Here is a 21,144-nt window from a genome sequence, read left to right on the forward strand (position 1 = left end):
CCTTTTGTTTCCTAGGATGGTTTAGAACTTGAGAGTTCATGCCTGTTTTGTTTTGGGATTGTGTGGATTCCCCTCACACTATTCTGACCCCAGATCTTTGACTCTTCAGACAAAGAGGATACATTTTGGGGCCAAATTTTATGATGGCTTAAAAGCACTGAAAGTAGTGGAATTGTCCTAGTCTGAATGATGTGAACCTGAATGGGTCCCTAATGGTGGACATTTTGAGAAAAGCTAATTTCTAAAGACCCATAACACTTGGGATCAACCTGGCTTCAGTATCATGACCTCTCTCAGCTGGAGGTCAGTGCAGTTACACTTCATAAAAAGCCAAATATGCCCCATTTCTTCCTGAGTGTTGCATTCTTATTGCAAAGGTTTTGTACCTTCTTGGTGATTTCTCATGGGCAGCTCCTCACAGCACTGACTCCTTCTCTGCACAGCCAGCAAACTCCATCCAACTTCTCAACCAGCCAACCTACTCTTTTACAATACCCACCCTAATTGGATCAAGCTGTGGCCTATTAAGGGCAGGCCTGTTCCTAATTCTTGATAATTAACACAGCTGTAACTCCTTAGGGTGAGTTACCTTCATCACTGTCTCTATTTTCCTACATTCCACCCATCTGAGTGCTCACTGCTTCCTCCATGTCATACCCCACAGGGCTAGTTTTCTACACCAAGAGAATCTGATTTCTTCCAAAACCAAACAACCTGGCATTCTACATCTGAAAAGCTTTTGTTAACTGGCAAATAGAAAAAAGAGAAGGAAAAATGAATTTTGTATTTTGAATTTGTATTTTTATCTTTTTATTACTTTGGGTTTGATTTCATCCTTTTAACTTTTTGTTTGTTTTTCTTAACTAATATTTCAACTGCAAAATGTTGTTTGCAATGCCAAACCAGAAAGTCCTGGATCACACAATCCAAATTAAAGCATTTTTTAAATGCTAGCACTTTTGTTTCCTACATATCTGAAAATGGGGAAATCCACTGAAATCAACACTGATATACTAAACTCTTACCAAAAAATCTTTGATTTTCATTCTTACAGAATGGTGTCTAAGACTTAAGGAAAATTCTTTCGTCAACTCCACTCTTTGCGCACATGTGAGCAATAAATCCAATTTTCTACTTTGAATTAATTTGCTATTCAGAATCGTTCAAATGTTCTCTGTGAATACATTTCAGTCTGAGGATTGATCACAAACAATTCACAGCTTATGCAACTGTAAATATAATTTGCTATAGACAAATAGGCAGAGAGTGCTGAATATGAAGCTGAAGTTCCATTGTACTGTTTCTTTGCCCAAGCAGGACAATTACATCTCTAAAAGTTGTTCTCACCTAAAATGAACGCTACTTGAAAGTGATTCTTAGTGACCTTTCTGTGGTAAAATAGAAAATATATCCTGTACAAGACAAAGAAAAAGCACCAAAGCAGTGAAAGACTTTTGAAGCACATGGTTGAAAATAACCCGATGTAGGAATAGGCCTTGCCTCTTGCATGCCGTCATTCAAACCAGTCTAAAGCCACTTTCCAAATTATATACAGGGGCCCATTTCTCCTGCCTTACTTCCCTTCCAAAGAGCAGAACCACAAAGAACTGCACCCACGTGCACACAGGCCCCACAATATGTGCCTAATGGTTTGTTAATGATGGAGTGACCCTAGCAGAGGTGGCAGGGGGAGAAATATGAAAGGAATGAACCAAGTATCTAAAAGCACACAGGGGCAGGATGCAGCTGAAGGTTCAGTAGTCAGTGGCAATCTTTGGAGATCTCCCTCCTTCCTATCGCTTCCTTTTTGACTCAATTTTTTTGCCTTTTTTTTTCTTTGAGCACAATGCCTATAAAATAAATACATTTTATAAGCCCTGATGCATTGTTTTCTACAAAGCAAAATTTTTGCCAAACAAAAATGGTATATAGCTTCCTGAAAGTGAAATCATCTTTATAATGAAGGATTTCCCTGACACTGCACAAACAAATAGGAGAAGAAAGCCTGCAGGCAAGAGTTTATTTATAATAACTCTTTTCTTGATTTTCAGAAGTAGAGGACAAAAAGTGTGGTCCATTCTTCCTCTTAATTTGATGCCAACCAGCTGAGCTACCAATATTGCAGGTACTTCTTGCAATCATGACAATTTTTTGGAGACTGGAACAGGGTGGTGAAAAATCCCCAGCACATTGCAAGCAGTGGGCTACTTCACCCTAAACAGGGTAAAGGACTGGCCTGAAGGCAAAAGCACATGAGCTGCAGTGCAGGGCTGAGAGCCAGGAACTCAGCTTTAGACCTGATGCAATTTCTGACATTAATTTTCTTTAGATGGAGAAAATTCCTAAGCGGAGTGATATGGTCTAACTACATTTTCTTTAACAAAGATAGACTGTGAAAGCAAGTAGTTGTATTACTGTTATTTTTCACAGAGAGCCTTCTCCACAAGTCCCAGTGCCTGGAAGAGTTTTCCCGAATACTTCCATCTTACTCTGGCTTTGTCCTTTTGAAGTCTGATCTTAAAACATTTTCTTCCTTGCTTCTGCTATCCTCTCTCCGTTAATTAACTTTGTGGTAAATATGTATATATTATTTCACACAATCTCTGAATGGTTGTGGCTGGAAGGACACATCTTGCCCAGCACCCTTGCTACAGCAGGTTTGTTCAAGGCTCTGTCCACTTTGACAGAGATTTTCTAAGCTCCTTTCTGGCTTTCTCTTTCTGTAACAGATATATTGCTTATTCAAAGGCCAGCAACTAAATTACCAGGCTTCCTGAACCTGCCTTTAATTCACCTTTTTTGCAAATGGTGCTTTATTGCTGCCTGCCAGTGTTGCATACGTTGTTCTAGCTAAACAAAGAAACATTCACTTTTTTCCTGCAGCTATCCTGAAAAGAAACAGACAACGTAACTAATGGCTTCAAATCCAAGCTTCCTGGGAACCTCTCAATTCTGGTATTGATTATGAAATAATGTATATTCATGCTCAATAATGTATAATGCATGCTCAAGGAATAAATGAGAATGGTTGATCTTGATAAAGTATCAACACTATACTCTTCGGAGACAAAGCCCATATATTTTCTGACAGCATAGGTAAAGAAAAAATAGAAAATATACAATTGCAGTTCAAAATAACATTGTGATGTGCTCAAAATTCATCTTGAATAATGTCTTAGTGAAGTGCAATTTATATCAGTTGGGATCTAGGCCTCTATTCTCTAAATGTATCACGTACATTTCAGTCTAGGAAAAATAGAAAAGAAACTTCCACAGTGGAAGGTTACAAAAAAGAAGAAAACAGATTTAAATAAATGAAAATTTACTGTGATTTAGGAAAAAAAAGTCACTTTTAAAGAGTGAGTTTAGTGAGAAGAAGATGGCAGCTTGACTGACATATATGGGAAAATAGCCCACAGGTAAGTGCGTGAATAAAGCAGGAGTGAAGCATTAGGACGGGATAGTCATCCGAGATGCAAATACTGGAACTGCCTTTGCTCTCAAGATAGGCATAGAAAATTAAAAGTTAGTCCTGCAATAATTGTGAGTTATCCTGAATATAACTATTAAACTATTAAATCCATTTCCTGATCAAAAAGAAATGAATGGTAACTGAGGCCTAGAAGAGAACAACAGCCTACATTTCATCTGCACAGGATCATAAAGTCACCGTTGGACAAAAGTGAAGGCTTACAATCCCCAAACTAAACAAATCACTAAGATTATTTAATTGAAATTTTTATGTCATTCATGGAATAACAAAAGAAGGTTGAATTGTGAGAAAATGTGAGTAGTAGTGAGAAAATGTGAGTAGTAGAAAGTTGCATGAATTGGGCCGATCTGTTTGGATCTCTAAAGAGTTGCAAGGAATGGTTCTAGGAAGACTGTATTTCCTAACAGGTTCTACTACAGCAATCCTTAGTTAGGCTTTGACCGGTCATGTTTATAGAAATTAACCTGACACAGCTGCAGGCAACAATTTTTGAGATGAACCTATGCCTCATATAGTGGGAGGAATATGTTAAGAGGCAGGAGATATTTAGGCAACTAATGATGGAAAGTTTCCAGCATAAGAGCAGCCAAGAAGCTTCTGTAAATAACTCTCAGTATTGAACATAAGGCATTTCTGCTGAAGAGTCCTGGAGTCTGGATCTCACGCCTGACTTGACCACGTGCCAGAGCTTGCAGTGACTGGAGTTTCAGGGCACATATCAGCCCCATCTGTTCGCTTAGCCTTTTGCCTGGAGTAGGTTGGGATACAAGCAGCGTGCTGTTCAGACACTGCATTCTGCAAGTAGTCAGGATGGTGGGTTTGAGTTACACTCTTTGACATTGTCTTGAACTAGTTGAGAAATCCTATGGAATAGTTTTATTTTGATGAAGGCTGACTGCATCATTTATACATCCTGGTGCTGAGATAGTCGGTGATTTTGGAAATGGCTACCTACTCCTTAACTGAAACCTAGACAGTATCAATGCATTTATTTAAAATTTGATGCATACTTGATTCAGACACGCAGTTCACAGGATGGTTGCCTGCTTTAAAATCACAGCAGAGAGAAAGTAAGGTGGTGTGCAAGGGTATTTTTTCATTTGCTTTTGGAAGTTTCCAGAATACAGCTCAGCTGTGAAGTGAGTGCATGCGCACGCACACGAGCACAAAGGCAGGCACACGTGCACACACCTGTCCCTGTAAACAGCAGGGTAATACAATCCTTTTCTTATCCTTCTCTAAACAACTTCTTTAAAAACAAACTCCTCCACTCACTAAAATTTCTATCGGCCCCAAACACTGGTGAAGTAAATTGCCAAATTACAGCATTTTGCACCACAGCAACCAGATTTTACAAGGGCTGCACATCCAAATAAATGCCCTTGGGCAACCCATTCATCTAACAGCTGGAAAGGTGACACTTGACATTTGGAAACTTTCCTGTGAAGATTGCTGTAAGGCTTTCCCATTAGCTTCCTGGTGAGACTGTAAGGTTGAATAAGCTGCCTTGAAACCTGCAAAGGGTAACAGAAATGCTCTAATATCACAAGTCTGCTTGATTTAAAATTCTAATTCTCAAGCCATGACTATTCAGATTTTTTTCAAAGTATTAAATACATTCCAGAGGGGAAAAATTAAAAAAAGCTTTGTGGAGGAAGCAACATCATAAAGGAGGGTTGTCTGTATTTCTAAGAGGTTGAATAAGGAGACAAAAAGGAGGAGATACCTACTCTCCCCTACCACAGTTACCCAAAATCACTGTGCATTGAGAAATTAAGCAAGCAGGTCAGGGATTAAAGATGTTTCACACTCAGCATTTTCAGAGGGTATAAGAAGGCAGGACACAAACAGTGCTTTAGAACAAGTGCGAAAAAATATGCACAGATACTAACAACAAGCTTTCAGCTGAAGTATTTTTAGGAAGTGAAATCAGACCCCAACAGCATGAAATTGCACAAACATGCAATCAGAGAGGCTTTGAGCAGATGGATGGGGGAGAAAGACATTGAGCTGTTACAGTCCCAACTTCAGTTGTTCAAATCTCTTTATGTGGGAGAATGAATCATGTATCATGTTTCTTAAAAGTTCCCTGCACTACGAACACACTTTTTGTCAGTTGGTTCTCCAGGCTGTGTCTCTGTCTCGGGAGGTTTTTATTCAGCTCCTCTAGACTTTGTGCTCATCTACTAGGAAAATTAGAGCAGAGTCAGCAACATGCAAGGAGAACCAAAGGGAGACGTGGTTACCGGATTTTTCAAGTGTGTACATATTACATTTCTCAGGTAAATTCTCCTTTGCATTATTTTGCCTTCGTGCATTTAATGCTTAGTTTCTGTCAAGCTCTTGTATCCAGTTCATCAGTCCCATCAGAGCAAATTGGGGTTCCAGTGTAGATAACCTGAGCGTTTGGTAAACTGTTAGTAAACTAAAAATGTCTTCCCCAGGTAACAACATTAGCAGTAGTTACTTTTTACTTTATGCACTACTGGAAGATTTTTATTTTTAATACTTATGGAGCTCACTTCTTTTCCCCAATTACCCAATTAGGGCTTCTGCTCGCAGTGTCTGTTGTGCAGGGAGGCTTACAACCCTTGAGTGGAATTCAGAGCTGGGGCCAAGAAAATGTTACTTGAATTTTAGTGATAAGATCATGTAAGACTCTAATATGTGATCCAAGATAGATGAATATGTAATGTTCAAATCACCAGATAATCTAGGTATTATTTCTCAAAATTTGAATCAAAGTGACAATGAAATTATTTTTTGAAGTATCAAAAAGCAGATAAAACTGGGAAAGAGAAAAATACTTTTGAAGAAGTTACCTGGATGTATCTGTGCATGTACCAGGAAGCTTGCTTGCCATCATTCACAGATTCCACTGTAGTGTTGGCGAGACCACCAACGTCACCCCCTGCAAACACCCAGGGCTCACTTGTTTGCATCGTTTCTGGGTCTACTTCAGGGAGACCCCATCTGTTAAACTTGATAGGTGCCATGGCCTCTCTGACTGTAATCAAATAAATGACAAATATGTTAATAAAAGAAAGAAAAAACTATTGCTAAAATCTGTCAAATGTATGCTGATAACAATAAGAAAATTTAATGCTGAGAAATATATCTCTCATCAAAGTAAAAGCTGTCCTAACTTAATATTCAAACTCAGAACATCCTGGAAGAAAGGCTCACTTCAAAACTTGTTACACATATTAACAATAAAACCACAATCAAAATTAAATGGTTAGAAGAAGACAACATATTTTGTATCTTTTCACTACAATTTCTTAATTTTTCTGGAGTGTGCATTAAGATATCTTAATATTTTTCATACTGCTAGAAAACAGCACGTATAGGCATTTTGAACATGAAATATTATTGTCCTCTAAATAATGTAGATGTGAAAAAAAATTTATACTGCATAGCATTATATAAACGTCATTAAATGTACATAAATGCTCAGAAGAATATTCTGTTAATATTTTTTAAATTACTATATTCACAAGGCACTTCAAAGTAGCTTCATTAAGAGAATAATCTTTTCAATAAATATTTTTAGCAAATTTTGATGGCATCTATCAAAATGGGGGGGGCTATATAGCTTTGTCTGCAATCACCAAACATGCTTCAATAAAATGCAGTTTAAAATTGCAATGTCCCTCAGGGACATACCACTGGCAGATGCAGATTGCCAAGGTCAATTAAACTGATGTAGTTGCACTGTCATAAATGTAAAAGAGAAATCTGCCAGTTTAAGATGAAGATTTCTCCAACACAAAGGGCAGAGTCATGGTATTGTCCCAGCACACACCCCAGTACAGAGCAAGCTTCAAACACAGCTTTCCCACACATCACAGTGATGAGATTTTCATCCAAGGCTCTGTCTCTCCTTTCACCTCCAAATCATATATTTGAAGTGTATTTCAAAGTGGATGCTATGTATAATCAGGGGCAAAAATATTAAACAGGAAGCAAGGCACAAACATTGTCACCTATTTGTCCCACCTACACTCTCCTCCTCAACCTTGGCATTTACAAACAAACATATCCAGAGAACTGAAATTCAAAGGAATTTTTTTCAACTTGTTCAGAAGCCTGAGTCAGAGAAGACAGTTCTAAACTGAAACCTTGTAGCAGATTTTCTATCACAAGTATTTAATTTATCTGCAAGACCTATTGCCTGCACAGTCTCTCCCACCTGGCATATACATGTAGCTTAAGTTGACAAAAATAACATTTGGGTAGCAACAAACTCAAAAACTTAAGAAATGATGTCCTGTAAAAGTATCTAAATTACTGAAAGATCACATGGAACACAACCCTCAGACTGAGACATTTTTCATCTGGAAAATGAGGGGTTTGGTTTGTTTGGGTTTGGGCTTTTTCTGTTTGTGTGGGTTTTTTTAAAGGAAAGAGTTGGCTGATAGCAGTTTTATCAAAAATCCTTCAGAAATCAATACATTAACTTTCTCTTTGTGCCTCACACTGTCTGTACTTCAAGAAAGCTTTTGATCATCTTATATTTGTCATATATAACTTATTGCATGCAGTGGCACCATCTCAGCATGTGGTCTAGACGACTCTCACAAGTTAAATATGTACAGGCTTGTAAAGACATGTTTGGAAAAAAACAGAGGAAAACTTGGTACTGCAGGATTTGGTAGTGGGGATTTAATAGCTGACTTCTGTCTGAGACAGGTCTGAGCCACAGTAAAGGTGGCTGAAGACAACATGCTGTCGAAAATGTAGTTTTTCAAAAGAAATTATGTAAAACTGGGAGTTCTGACTACTTATTTCATCTTGTGGAAAAATAGGGTATTACTTCTGTTATCCTGTATCTATTACATTTCTCAAATCTCTTTGAATTGCTTTGTTCTAAAATAGCTGTCTGGACATAATTATACCAAAAGCTTTTTGAGTGTGAAGAATGCCCAACATATCTTCACCTGAAACATCTCTCCAGGCCTGGGGATTTGTCTGCCTGATCCATATTTTTAAAATCGAGAAAGAACATTTCCCTGGTGGCAAGGATGACATGGTATCCAACTGCTATTTATTTCTTTCTTATAATCTCCAAGATTTACGTTATATAAAAAAGAGCATGGTTCAAAAGCATTTTCTATAAGAGCTCCTTAAATCCTCACAGTTTGGATCTGATGCTTGGTGCAGCTGGGAGGCTGAAGGGAGCACCTCCCAGACCACCTGCACAAAGCAGGGGAGAACTTTTGTCTCCTTCTCTGCCCCTGCAAGGGTGAGAGAGAGCCTAAGAGCTAAATGTGAGCTTGAATTATTGGCTCTCTGAACTGGTTTTTGACACTGAACAACAAGCAAACGAGATATTTAATGTCTGCTGCATGATTTGGGACAGAGGTAAAAATAATCTTTAAAAACCTTCACCCTCTCAGTTTCAGTCTTCAAAGTTTAAAACTAACATATATTTTCTCTTGAAAATTCAAATTAAAATCCTGTCTTTGTGCTGCCATTTCCTCCCCAGCCTAGTGAGATATTATATATAATTTGAAAAGATCCTTCTGGATGAAAGACAATATACAATTTAATTATTCTACCGCTATCAAGTGATGCTAACACAACACCAAACAAAAGGACAGTGCTGAATATATTTTCCAAATTCACTATATTCACAGAGCAAACAAACACAAATGGAAACACAGCAGCAAATTATAGCATTTGCAAAAACAATATTAAAATATAAGTGAATACAGAAAAAATATTTTAATTAACGAAACAAATCAAATGGAAAAGATTCCTCAAATAAAGCTTTAAAAGTGAGTCTCTGTGTGACTGCCATGACTAATTATGCATCTATGTAATGTGTGTTCAATTTGGGCTTATTTAAATAGCAGAAATGCTCATTAGCTGCAGTATATCTGTGAAGCTTCAATAAACAGTTTAATGGTTTTTATGTTAAACCAATTTGGTAAGTTCCTATAATTTTAGCTTTAGTAGCTCATTAATGTTATTTTTGATATCCATCTTACAGAATTCCTTTAAAGTGAATAGTAACATTACTTCTGAAAAATACAAACATACAGTAACTTTCTTAATCTGAAATGTATAACTACAGCTGTCACATGCTTTACCAGATTAACTGCTGACACTGCCCAGTCTAAATGCCCAGCAAATGAAGAAAGGCACAACCATGCTTTCAACCTTCTCTACCCCACTACTGTCCTGAACAGCACTAAAAAGTGATTTGACATGGATAAAGCTGGGTCCAGTTACAGTGGGAGAGGGTCCTGCTGCAGGCTGCTCTTGACTTTGTTTTCTGTCACTAGCAAGCAGAAGTGTCTGACATGTATCAACTCAAAGAGCAGAATTTCTGCCCTAAGTAAACAGGGCTTTAGAAATCATCATGAAGCCGTTTTTGATACTGGGAATGGGCAATGATTCCAGAGCATGGAACTGCTGCACCCAAACTCATTCAGTAAACCTATTTGAGGAGGAAAACCCTATTCCAAATGACTCAGCAGGAAAACTCCTATCTATTTCAATAGGAATCTTCTGAACGTATATGAATTTCAGTTTTCTACAACAATTTTTTTACAACTCTGGTGTCTCAAAGCCTGTTGGGGCAGGCAGATGCTGTGCTAGCAGGCAGATGCCAGGGCATTCCCAGCTGTGGTATCACAGCCTCCCCTCCTCCCCTCTACTCTTTCATTACATAGTCAAGGCTTCAGTGCTCTGAGGTCAAAGTTACCCAGCTGTCTGAGCAGGCTCTATGAAGAAACTCAACAATCCTTTCCAGTTCTAGAACTTCTGGTTTCTGTGCCATTTGGAGTTTGATCAAAGGAAAACTAAAATCTTTTTCACTTATGAGATCAGAGCTCTGCAAACCTTTTTCCTTTGTTCCCTATCAAACACTTCCCAAACTGTAGACACAAAAATTAACTATGAGTAGATTAAAGTATAAAATTGTAAACAAATTGGGAAAAGTTATCTTTACTGTATGTTGAACTACTCTAGGGAAGCAGTAAACCTATGGTTGGCTGGTGAGTTTCCAAGAAAGATGACAGTTGTACTAAGTAAAAGCAAAATATCTGAAAGTTGTGACTGATTCCTGGAATGATGAAATAAAATTTTGCCCTTCAGTCAATCATGCAATAGCTAGCTACTACCAACATTTTCATAAAATGGTATTTCATAAAACATATTTTGGTTCACAAATAACTTACTACTTCTGGGATTTTTTACAAAGGTGGTGCTTGGATTTTGCTTGGGTATTTTTTAATTTCTATTTTCTGCTGTTCCAAGAAAATAAAACAGACATTATCATGCTAAGATAAGATTCAGTGTTCTGGTTACATGTGAATTCTTCCTCTTTACTGCTGCCTGCTAAACAGAGTGTCAAACTAAACTCAGGTTGTCAGTCCCCTATCCTGGCTTAGTCCTTTGCTCTGCACTGAATTTTGTAGTGCATTTTGAGCACTATTTTTCATACTTTCTCCATGGTTCTCATTGCAAATTCAAGAAAATAAATCTGAACAAAGGCATTTGTTACAAAATTTTGCATTGTATTGTATAAAGTATTGTTCCCTTTGCTTATCAGAAGGATTAGAAAAGGGTTATTCAAAGTTCAAATTTAAAACCAACGGGACTGGTGTTAAGTAGGATGCAGAGGCTGAACACAGTGTGAGGGAGCACACAGAATTGCAAGTGTACATGTTGGGTAGCTGCAATTAGGAATGGTGACAGAAGATACTTCAGTAATTCACTAAGCACACTGTAAGCCTTAAAAATAACAAACTAAGCAAAGAAAACAATAACCAAAGGAAAAGTACAAAATTCCTCTTACAGCTCTTTGTTTTTGTGGGTCAGTTACAATGCCTTGAAGGCTCTGGTAAGCTTTGCAGTTAAAATAAAGCAGCTTGAGCTTGCAAAAAATTTTTTCTTCAAAAAAAAGCAAAAAAATTTTCTTACTCCATCTGCAGTAGTTGGATTTGAACAATTTGTTGGGCTGTTTTTTTACTGGTTTTAGTAAAATGATAACATTCTTGAAATAGTCTAGAAGACAACTGCCCTGTTTCATCTATAAGCAACTCCAGGAGCATAAAATGGAACTAGGAGCCAATTTTTTCAAGTGATGCATTTATATGATTCCCAACAGGAGGATGAATACCCACTAGAACTGTTGCTTAAAAACACCATCAGCATTTTATTTTAACAAAACAAAAAAGATTAAATACCTATTGTGAATACATGGAATGTCAGTTGCAAATTTTATATTTACCATGCAAGAATAGGAAACATCTTGTTGAGGATAATAGACCAGAAAAAACTTTCTAACCTATGAGCTATTTCTGCTCAGTCACCCACACACTTATGGCTTCTTATAAAACTTTCCAATGTGAGCATCGAGGCTGCCCTGAACACTTTGTTGAACTGGGGCTAAATCTAATTTTAATCTCTCCGGTTTTGACAGTATTTTCTTTATTCTTTTATCAGTAGAACCAGCTTTTACAGGATATAACCTGCTATCTTAGCCCATACCAATACTGCATTTCAGTTCCCCGAGGTGCCTTATGAATTAGGTCAATTGATAGAGCTCTTTGTATGAGCAGCAATTAACATGTTTATTCAACCTGCACCTGAGTCACCCAGTCACAGAATAATTGAGACCAGAAGGGCCCTCTGGAGGTTCCACTCCCTTCCAAGTTAGATCAAGTTCCAAGTCAAATCAGTTTGCTCATGGCATTGTCCAGTTTTGAGTACGTCAAGTACTTTCATCTCCATCTTTTGATGGGGAATACCTGAATATTTTAATCTCTTGAATACAGAAGTGTACTTCATTTAGAAAAACCAATCAACTGCAAAAACAAAAAACCACAACAAAACACTAAGAAATGTTTTGGTGGCTTTTTTTTTTTTTCTTTTTCATTTATTTTTGTTATGTACACTGAAGTGGTCTGGAGTTTGGTTGTAATCCAGCTCAATGGTGAAAAGCAAATTTTACTTTCATTAAGACCGCTTAAAAAAAAAAGAAAATACTTAAAACCAACTGAAATGGCATGCTCAAAACAAGCACTTTATGCACTCAAGTCTTAGTTTATTTTCACTTTCACAACATCCAAAACAAATGACTTGCATTTTTCCTTTTTATTGATTGCTCTTCTAACAGCAGTTTCACCCAAAATACAGCATGAAACTGAGGTGTTTTGCTCACCCCCAAAGTAAATGACTATTCTCTCATGATCAACTCACTGCATGACTGTTCCCCTCCCATTTTATGTTCCTATTTAAAAACCTCTCAACAATTAATTTAGACTGTGAATGTGCCCTAGGAAATACAAGAATGGCACAGTACTATGGCACAATACTTACTGGCTGCTTAGCACAGTAAGTTCAATCTTTTAATTGAGATAATTTTTAACGTGGGAGAAAACAGAATCACTCCTGTATCATGGGGTCTTATGAATCACAACAACATATATTGATTGAATAGGTTAATACTGATTTACCACACGAGATTCTAGAAACCCTTCCAAAAAACCGAAACACGGGGTTTTAAAACCAAAATTGACAACAAAACCAACAAAATTTGCCAAAATTCTCAGTTGATTGATTTACCACATGAGATTCTAGAAACCCTTCCAAAAAACCTAAACACGGGGTTTTTTAAAAGCAAAATTGACAACAAAACCAACAAAATTTGCCAAAATTCTCAGTTGAGCTTCAGAGTACTTAATGAATCTCTTAAAACTGCTTAAATCTTCTTCTTCTTGTGTCCTGGAGGTTAGACTGAGCCCTGAAATATGACCCACACAAATGATAGTCTTTCCACAGCAATACAGCTCCAAGAAAAATGGCAGTCTGTTCTCTCCTGTGCCCTGTAGAACAGGAGGCAGCAGCAGGCCAGCAGGCAGCCCTGAGTAATGAGCTGGGAGCTCACTGCAAGAAACTGCCCCAAAGTATTAGTAGCACACACAAAATAGGATTGCTTCATGTATTCACTTCACATGTTCCTCAAAATACCAGGCTGATCCCTCTTTTTACTGTAGCAGAGGGTTTAGACTCTTCTGGCCTCAGGGTTGTTTACCATTCTATACAACTGGATGTAGAGCAGGGAGTGCTGAGTACATCATTCAAGTTCAGAGCCTGCTCACATCACTTAGGATTTATCATTTTACTTGACTGCAAAGATTCACAAAAGTACATTACACTGAGACATTATTTTTTAAGACTAAACCTTGTAAAGTGCAACTAAGAAATATCGTGTAAGAGAGGTCTCAGTTCTCGTGTATATGCACAAGAAATAACTAATACCCAGACCAGCTGAACCAGAATAATGAATGTTTCAATGCCTGTTTAATTTGCAAAGTTAAAAAAAAAGATATTTCAGAGATCAGATCAGTTCAGCTTAAAGATGTAACATAATGAGTTTCTCTAGAGTTAATTAATGAGACCAGAAGAAATTCCCAAGAGTTTCTTTGAGATCCCACTTGCACTGAGACGAAAAATATACGCTGAGGAACTGTACATCAATGCTGAGTTCCAGCTCTATGCAGCAATATGCAGAGAACTGCTCAGTTACCTGACCCCCAAGTCTTTTTCTAAAAGGTGTACCTGAAGGACAAACTACTCTAAGGGGACCAGCAGCCACAAGCTGAGTAACCTCCACAAGACCCATCTGACAAAACTGTTAAAGGACAGGACATGCAGCTAAAAGAGCAATCTGCATTTGCCTTAGTCAGGGCTACCTTTATCGTCACTTAAAACGGAGCCGAAGGCACTGATCACCACATTGGCTTTCAGGCGGACAACCTGATCCTCATCTTCTTTCCAGATTCCATCGCTGTCTTGCTCAGTTCGAACAAATTCCATAGCAACAATTTGTCCACCTTTAAGAACAACTTTCCGAGGAGAGAGGAAAGGCAGAAATTCACACTTCTCTTCTTTTGCAAGTTCCATCTGTAGAGTAGAAGCAGTAAAATATACAACTTTAACATGCTGCATTTTCATGCTGCAAAAAAATCCCAAACAAACCATACAGAAAACAGTTTTTGATTCAAGATTACCATGGATTCTACTATAGCAAAAATCAGCCATGTCCACTATGCAGACAGTCATCTTACTGTCAGCTTCAGAGCCTCTTGTGCCATCAAATCAAGCAGTGGCAGTAAGTAAGCTTTTAAGGAAAATATTTCTCCAATATATCTTCTTATGTTTTCATTGCTTTGAATACATTTAACTTCTTTTAGGGTAAAATATTTCTCTTAAATATCCGTGTGTTTCAAGAAGTGACATAGTATTAACTTAGTCCATGCCCTGATTTGTGTTTATTATGATTTTAAGATTTTATTAAATGCTGGCTACTGTGTACAAGGAACAGTTTTCTGAGTGACAATCCAGACTTAAGGATCTTCTGCTGTGGTAAAATTGCTTAAGTCAATCATCTTCAGAATTTTACTGTCTCTATTTAGACAACTTCTTTGAACATGTAATATCCCACCTGACATGATTCTATCATGGCCATTAGTAAATGAAGCTACTTTTATTTTACTGTTTTCAAGGCCTACTGCATGATTGGATGAATAGAAACTTTTTTGACAACTTTTAGAAATTTATCAGGCTTCTATGAAAGATTTTGGTTCAGATTTTAGAAAGAATCTGAAAAGCACATGAGTCTGTTCAATGACTTCAGTAATCTCATGGTGTCTGAAACATGACTGAAGTGCAACAGAAGTAAATCATGCACCAAGAAACCCTCTAATACTTTCTTTGCAGCTCCATTTCCCTTCTGGAAGATCTAAGGTGCCCACAGACAGCAAAACTACCATAAATTCTTGAAACAGACAGCAAAACTACCATAAATCTCATTATAAAGATGCATTAGATGGTGTGCTATTGTGAAGTATATAAAAGGATAATGTACCAAATAAATGAAAACAGAAAAAGACCACCAAAATAAAAAAAAATCTGAAAAAACCTCCTGTAGTGCACATAAATTGAGGAAGAAGAATAATTTCAAAATGTGTAGATGACCTAATAAATGCCAAAGTACAAAGCCAAACCAAAAAGTAAGTGGAATGCTGAAATATGTGACAGATAGCATTGCTTCACTGTCATTGGCAGTGATTCAAAGCCAAAAATCACTGTAAGTAATTTTTTCACCAGAAAGAATGGAAAGGTGAGAAAACAAGAAAGAAAGCCTTTTATAGGCTCACAAGGCAATGTCAGAATCACTGAGATTCCCTAAACAACAGCCAGAAGGTATCATTATAAGATCTAACCATGATCTGAAGAGTTACCTACAATACTCTAATGGATGCTTGACTCCAAATTGAGAATTTTAGCTCATTTCCTAACTTGCAAGAAATTCTAACCCCTGCTTGCAAATACATCTCTCTGTCTTGTCAGGAAACAGATACAACAGTGGAAAATTATTTAAATACAGAGTGTACAAAGTGAGCCTCAGATCTTTAATAAACATTCCTATATTTTAAGAGCTTTTTATAAACAAAACCTTTAGAAAGATGTCTGCTAAGTACCTATAGCATGCTTCCAGGCCACATAGAAATACCTAACATGCCTTCTCAGAAATGCTGCTATTCAATTTTACCTCTTCTGGGACAGCCCTGATATGAGTGAATCCCTTCCTGAAGACCACGAAGACGCGACGGGCTCCGCAGCGCAGAGCAGATGTTGCACAGTCAAAAGCAGTGTCTCCTGCCCCGAGTACAATCACAGTTCCATGGATTGGTGGCAACGGAGAGTTACAGGCACACATCCCTGAAAGATAAAAGGAAAACCCCATTTTCACGTAGAGAAACCATTTCTGCATGACAGCTCAAAAGGTACTTGTACTCAAAGCAGTGTAAAATTGCATCTTACAGTTTCCAAGCATGGAGTGTCACTATCAAATTATTCTGCTCCACTGAAAGACAGTTTTATTCCCCCTTTTAAGATATGCTCATCTACATAATTTCATAGTCAGTACTCTAAGCAGCTGCATCTTTCTATTGAGAGAGAATTCAAATGACAACATGTTTGTAGGATTGTGGGTCATGTCAGATTGAAACTAGAATTGTGAGATCTTTTTATTCAAAAAGTAAGTTTCTCTTTCATCAGATTCATTATCCTCCCAGCTAAAAAAAAAAAAATGAAAAAGAAAAAAACAAAAACAAACCGAACCAATAACAACAATGAAACAAAATAGAACAAAACAACAACAAAAAAAGATGACCAGTTGTTGTCAGTTATAGTTTCGTGTAATAGTATACCAGCATCAGTCCCCTCAGATTTCTATAAAGCACTGACATTGCTCTGGTGGTGACATGATTCTCTGAGGCTATTCATCAGCTGAACATGAAGAAAAAGAATATTGTTACAGTAATTCCTAGTTCTTCTACTGGAAGAAAATGTTTAATCTACAGTAGTTTTCTAGAAATCATTTGAAAAAAGTTACATAGAGAAAATGACAATATTATGTGTTTATCTCTACAGCCTGTATTTAATGATTCAATTAAACAAGAAACAGTTAAGTAAAACTGAACTGTGTCTGTTCCCTGGATGAGACTGCACTTTATCACATGTTTGAGTACAACCAACTGTGGTTAGGCAAATGGTTATAACTTGAAAAATATTGACATAAATAATACAAAGCCATATTCTTACTAAGTCCAGGACAGTTGCAGTCAGGAGACACCAAGCATTTACCTATTGTACTTTAACTCAAGTATCCTACTATAGCAGATTTTCACATGGAATTGTGGAACACAAGTATTATTGAAGTAAACAATCCCTTTCATTTAGACATATAAGCAGAGTGAGAAACAGCATCCTAATACACCTATTCTCTCTCCACTTGAAAAATGCTTAATGTATGACAAATGCTGTAATTTCCCCCTGCCCATGTATGTGGTGTCACATTGACTATTTATTTAATAGGATTCTTGGGCTAAAATTCTCTCTAAACTTTTCTCATTTATTTTTAGTGAACTTAATACTCCATACAAATTGAGCGGTGGAAAAAGCAGAAGTGAAGCAGGGGTCTGGCAGCTCAGAGTGCCATCAGAGTGTGAGTCTAGACGAGATCAGTCAGAGCAGCCTGCTTTGCTCTTGGGAACACACTCCTGAGGTAAATTCACAGCTATGTATTTGCAAGAGGAAACCCTTTTGGAGGGAAGTGTATTAACAAGTGGCATTCAGAATTAATAAGCAGGCAGAATATGTATTTTACCATGAATAAGTCTATTATGTCTATTATTTAGGTAACTGTCACAGTGAAAAAGGAGGATAGAGGAGGATGTAGTACATGTATATTTTATTTTATAATTTCATGCCTTAAAGAGCAAAAGGTGGCTATAGCTACAGACAGACACTAGGAAAATTAAGCAAAAGAGACCATGTTAATTAACAGACAACACCAAAGAGCTATCTATTACTGTCAATCAGAAAAGGTTAGTTCTTCTAAGTTCATCCTTTTCCCATTGTAGACTTAATATAAAAAAACCTCATATTATCACATATGCTAGCTAATCAAGAGGGCTACTTTGCATTATTTTGAAATATGTGGAGCACAGTACACAGATCCTCACGCAGGCAGGTGACTTACAGTACACAGCTGCTACATATCTCCTTGGAACTCTGCAAAGTATTTTTAGTCACATTGTTTCAAGAGAGTCTTGTTTTGCAGAATTTACTTTTCCTTTGTTAATCTACAAATGTGTTGCACTGCATATTCTCAATCCGTTTTATTTTTAAACATCTCTGTCTTCAAAAAGAAAACCCAAAAGCTTGCCCTTTTCTCCCAAATCATTTAAGATTACTTTGAGCTTAAGAAAACAGACAGTAATAAGCATTTGATGGAAACAGCAAAGAGATGGCACAGATGGGATGCAGAATTTCACTTCTGAAATATTTTGCATCAAATGGGGTAATAAATGTTACTTTTATAAGCAGAATAATGTCCCATAGAATATATTTTTCAAAATTGTTTAAGAAAAGTGTACTAAATAAGTAGGCAATCCTATACGATGCTAAAAAATCAGTTTGTAGACAAAACAAGTTATTTAAGTCAGATGTAAAATACCAAATTCTGTCCCAATTAAAAAAAAACACAAAAACTGTACATTAATTTCTTTTTTGTCTGGGGAATCTAGACCAAGAAGAAATGTGGCATAGAAATCACATATTTGGGGCTTAAGAATTCATATTCAGGGACACTGAAAGCATCTGTACTCCTTAAGGAGCAAATGCAGCTATCTCTGAGCTCAAAGAAAGATGTGAAACCATAAAACAAGACTATATTTGGTGCCTATGAACTGAGCACTTTCTTATTAACTCCTGTCATACTCCTGGTGTCCTCAGTCTTAGACTGCAACTTCGTTGGGTAAAGAACTAGTGCTGATTTAAATGTGTCTGTAAAACCTGTAGCACATGACTTGGGATCAAGTAAAATAATTTATCAACAATCTACAAGTCAGCTGCTTACGTAAATCAGAAACACCTTTTTTAATATCAGATTTTCTCAAACCATCTTATATATACTATTTTTATCATGATAGTTCATTCAAAGGGGAAGCTTATGTCATCTTTTGACTATAATTCAAAATAACAAATATAACTTATTAGGGGAAATTATTTGCCATAAGTTTAGATTTGTCTACATGATTATTCAGTTTATAATCTCTGGGACTAACTTTCCTGATCCTGCTCTTGAGGTTGCCACTAACCAAGAGTAAACACTGTCCCAGACATATTCAGTAGAAGGTACTTTGTGACTGGATATGCTGCTTTGTAGTCAGACACTTTGATATAACAATAACTGCTAATGACTTATTGAATGTGATTACAACAGGAACACAGTGCCACACACCTGGTTTACTTGCCATTGCTACCAAAGGTAAGAAGTCTTTAGATGTGTAGAATCCTTGATTCATTCTCAGCCCTTGGAATATACTGTCTCTGTTTGGTTCTGGCAAACCTGAAACAGATATTTTATGGCACATAAGAATTACACAGAAAATTTTAGCAACCAACATATATTTTGAATTACACACATGTTCTCAAAAACATCATCCACACAAGCACGTTCACAAACCCTTAGTTGTTTCCAAAATAATATTGCAAATGATCACATTTGTAGTCTGCAGCTTACATAACTGGTGATTGTTTAATAGTACAGGCACTTGAAAATCAGGTTCCTCAACAATGTGTGTACTTGTGTAACTCATAACAAAACAAATGCAAGGGAAGGGATTAGAGAGAACAGGGTGCAAAAGCAGATAATACAAATGAGGCAGTAACAAACAGCTTAAAACTGATGAGGGGAGCAGGACAAATGGCAGTGCTGTAGGTCTGATCTGTGAGTATTTATATGCCAGCATTTTTTTTGCTATTCTTATTTTCTCAAAAACTTGAAGTCCTGATTGGCTGACATTTATTCTGAGTTATCAAAAACACACATTTAGACAGAATCCATAGGATACAGACAAGGATTTACTTCACAATTATTAATAGCAACAAATACCTTTCAGTTAAAAGAAAGCAGCAAAAAGCATCTTCCAATTACCAAAGAACATCATCTCATTTGGGTGTGAATGGTTGGACAGCACCAAAAGCTAGCCCAGCTGACACACCAGTTAAGCAATTTCATTCATGCAAATTCAATCAGGGTACGTTCAACACGCTCAACTTTCATATTTACATCTAAAACCCCATAATATTATCAAAAGTAAGCTAATTAGTAATTACATATTGAAATGGAGTAAATGTCAACAATTTTTGTAAGCAAACATACTAGCACTGAGGCATCCTCAAAGCAAGCAGGAAGAACAGGAGCATAAAAAGCAATCTGCATCCCCTCCATTCTCAGGCATGCATGGCAGCAGACTAATATTGCTCCTCTTTGAGACACATTGGTCTAGAAAAGCCTAACAACACAACTGTAGCATCTACAATAATGCAGAATTGCATGTTGAGGAGCACTTTACCAAACAGGGAAGGTTTGGGGTCTTTTTCTATTAATTAAGCAACAAAAATCTGTCTCATTGCAGCATATGACCAGAACTACCTAATGAGAAAACTTAGTAGTTTTTCATGAGTTACCCGTATGAAGGAAGTTTTTTGATGCTGTAGAACTCTGAATGAAGTTACTATAATACTAGAAAAATAAAATATACTTTTAGATTTATTAGTTTCGGTGAAGCAAAACGAAATATACTTTCAGTGAATTAAAAATGCTTACAAGCCAAAAATCAAAAAATCCTGAAATTTGATCTCTATTTCTAATGAAAAATCATTACTCAGTTGCTGAACACTCAACTCTGAAACCAACACTGATCTATAGTTGGATATTGAGAAATATAAGGTTAAAAAACACTAGCACGTCCTGAACTTCAAGACCTTTGAATGCTGTACTTTCTGGGCAGACTGGAATTTCAGCTAATGAATAATGAATAATGGATGTCTTAAGAGGCTGCCAGAAATACTTAGTACTATTGAAAGTACAATATGTAAAATGCATTAAAGAAACTATTTTTAAAAGGGCATTGATTTTTCTCTATGTATATATTGCAAAATCATCTATGGCAAGAAGAATGCCACAGAAAAAGCTCTCAGTGACTGCCTGCAGGCAGAGGACAGAGTAATGCAACCCTCTCTATTGAGATATCCATAAACCAACTCAGAGGCCTCAG

The 21,144-nt window shown here is 36.9% G+C and overlaps 1 protein-coding gene across 2 annotated transcripts in view; it reads right to left on the reverse strand.

Annotated features, from left to right (window-relative positions):
• The window catches only part of DPYD (dihydropyrimidine dehydrogenase), a 348,037-nt gene that overhangs the window by 162,104 nt on the left and 164,789 nt on the right, over window positions 1-21,144 (reverse strand). For both annotated transcript variants that reach the window (XM_039718169.1, XM_039718162.1), the window contains exons 9-12: window positions 19,323-19,430; window positions 16,065-16,234; window positions 14,203-14,413; window positions 6,316-6,500 (exon numbers count right to left, since the gene is read on the reverse strand). In XM_039718169.1, the coding sequence (XP_039574103.1) occupies window positions 6,316-6,500; window positions 14,203-14,413; window positions 16,065-16,234; window positions 19,323-19,430 (674 nt within the window). The remainder of the gene's footprint in view (window positions 1-6,315; window positions 6,501-14,202; window positions 14,414-16,064; window positions 16,235-19,322; window positions 19,431-21,144) is intronic.

Source organism: Passer montanus, unplaced genomic scaffold (assembly GCF_014805655.1).
Source record: "Passer montanus isolate IOZ18808 unplaced genomic scaffold, ASM1480565v1 scaffold103, whole genome shotgun sequence".
Classification (NCBI taxonomy): Eukaryota; Metazoa; Chordata; class Aves; order Passeriformes; family Passeridae; genus Passer; species Passer montanus.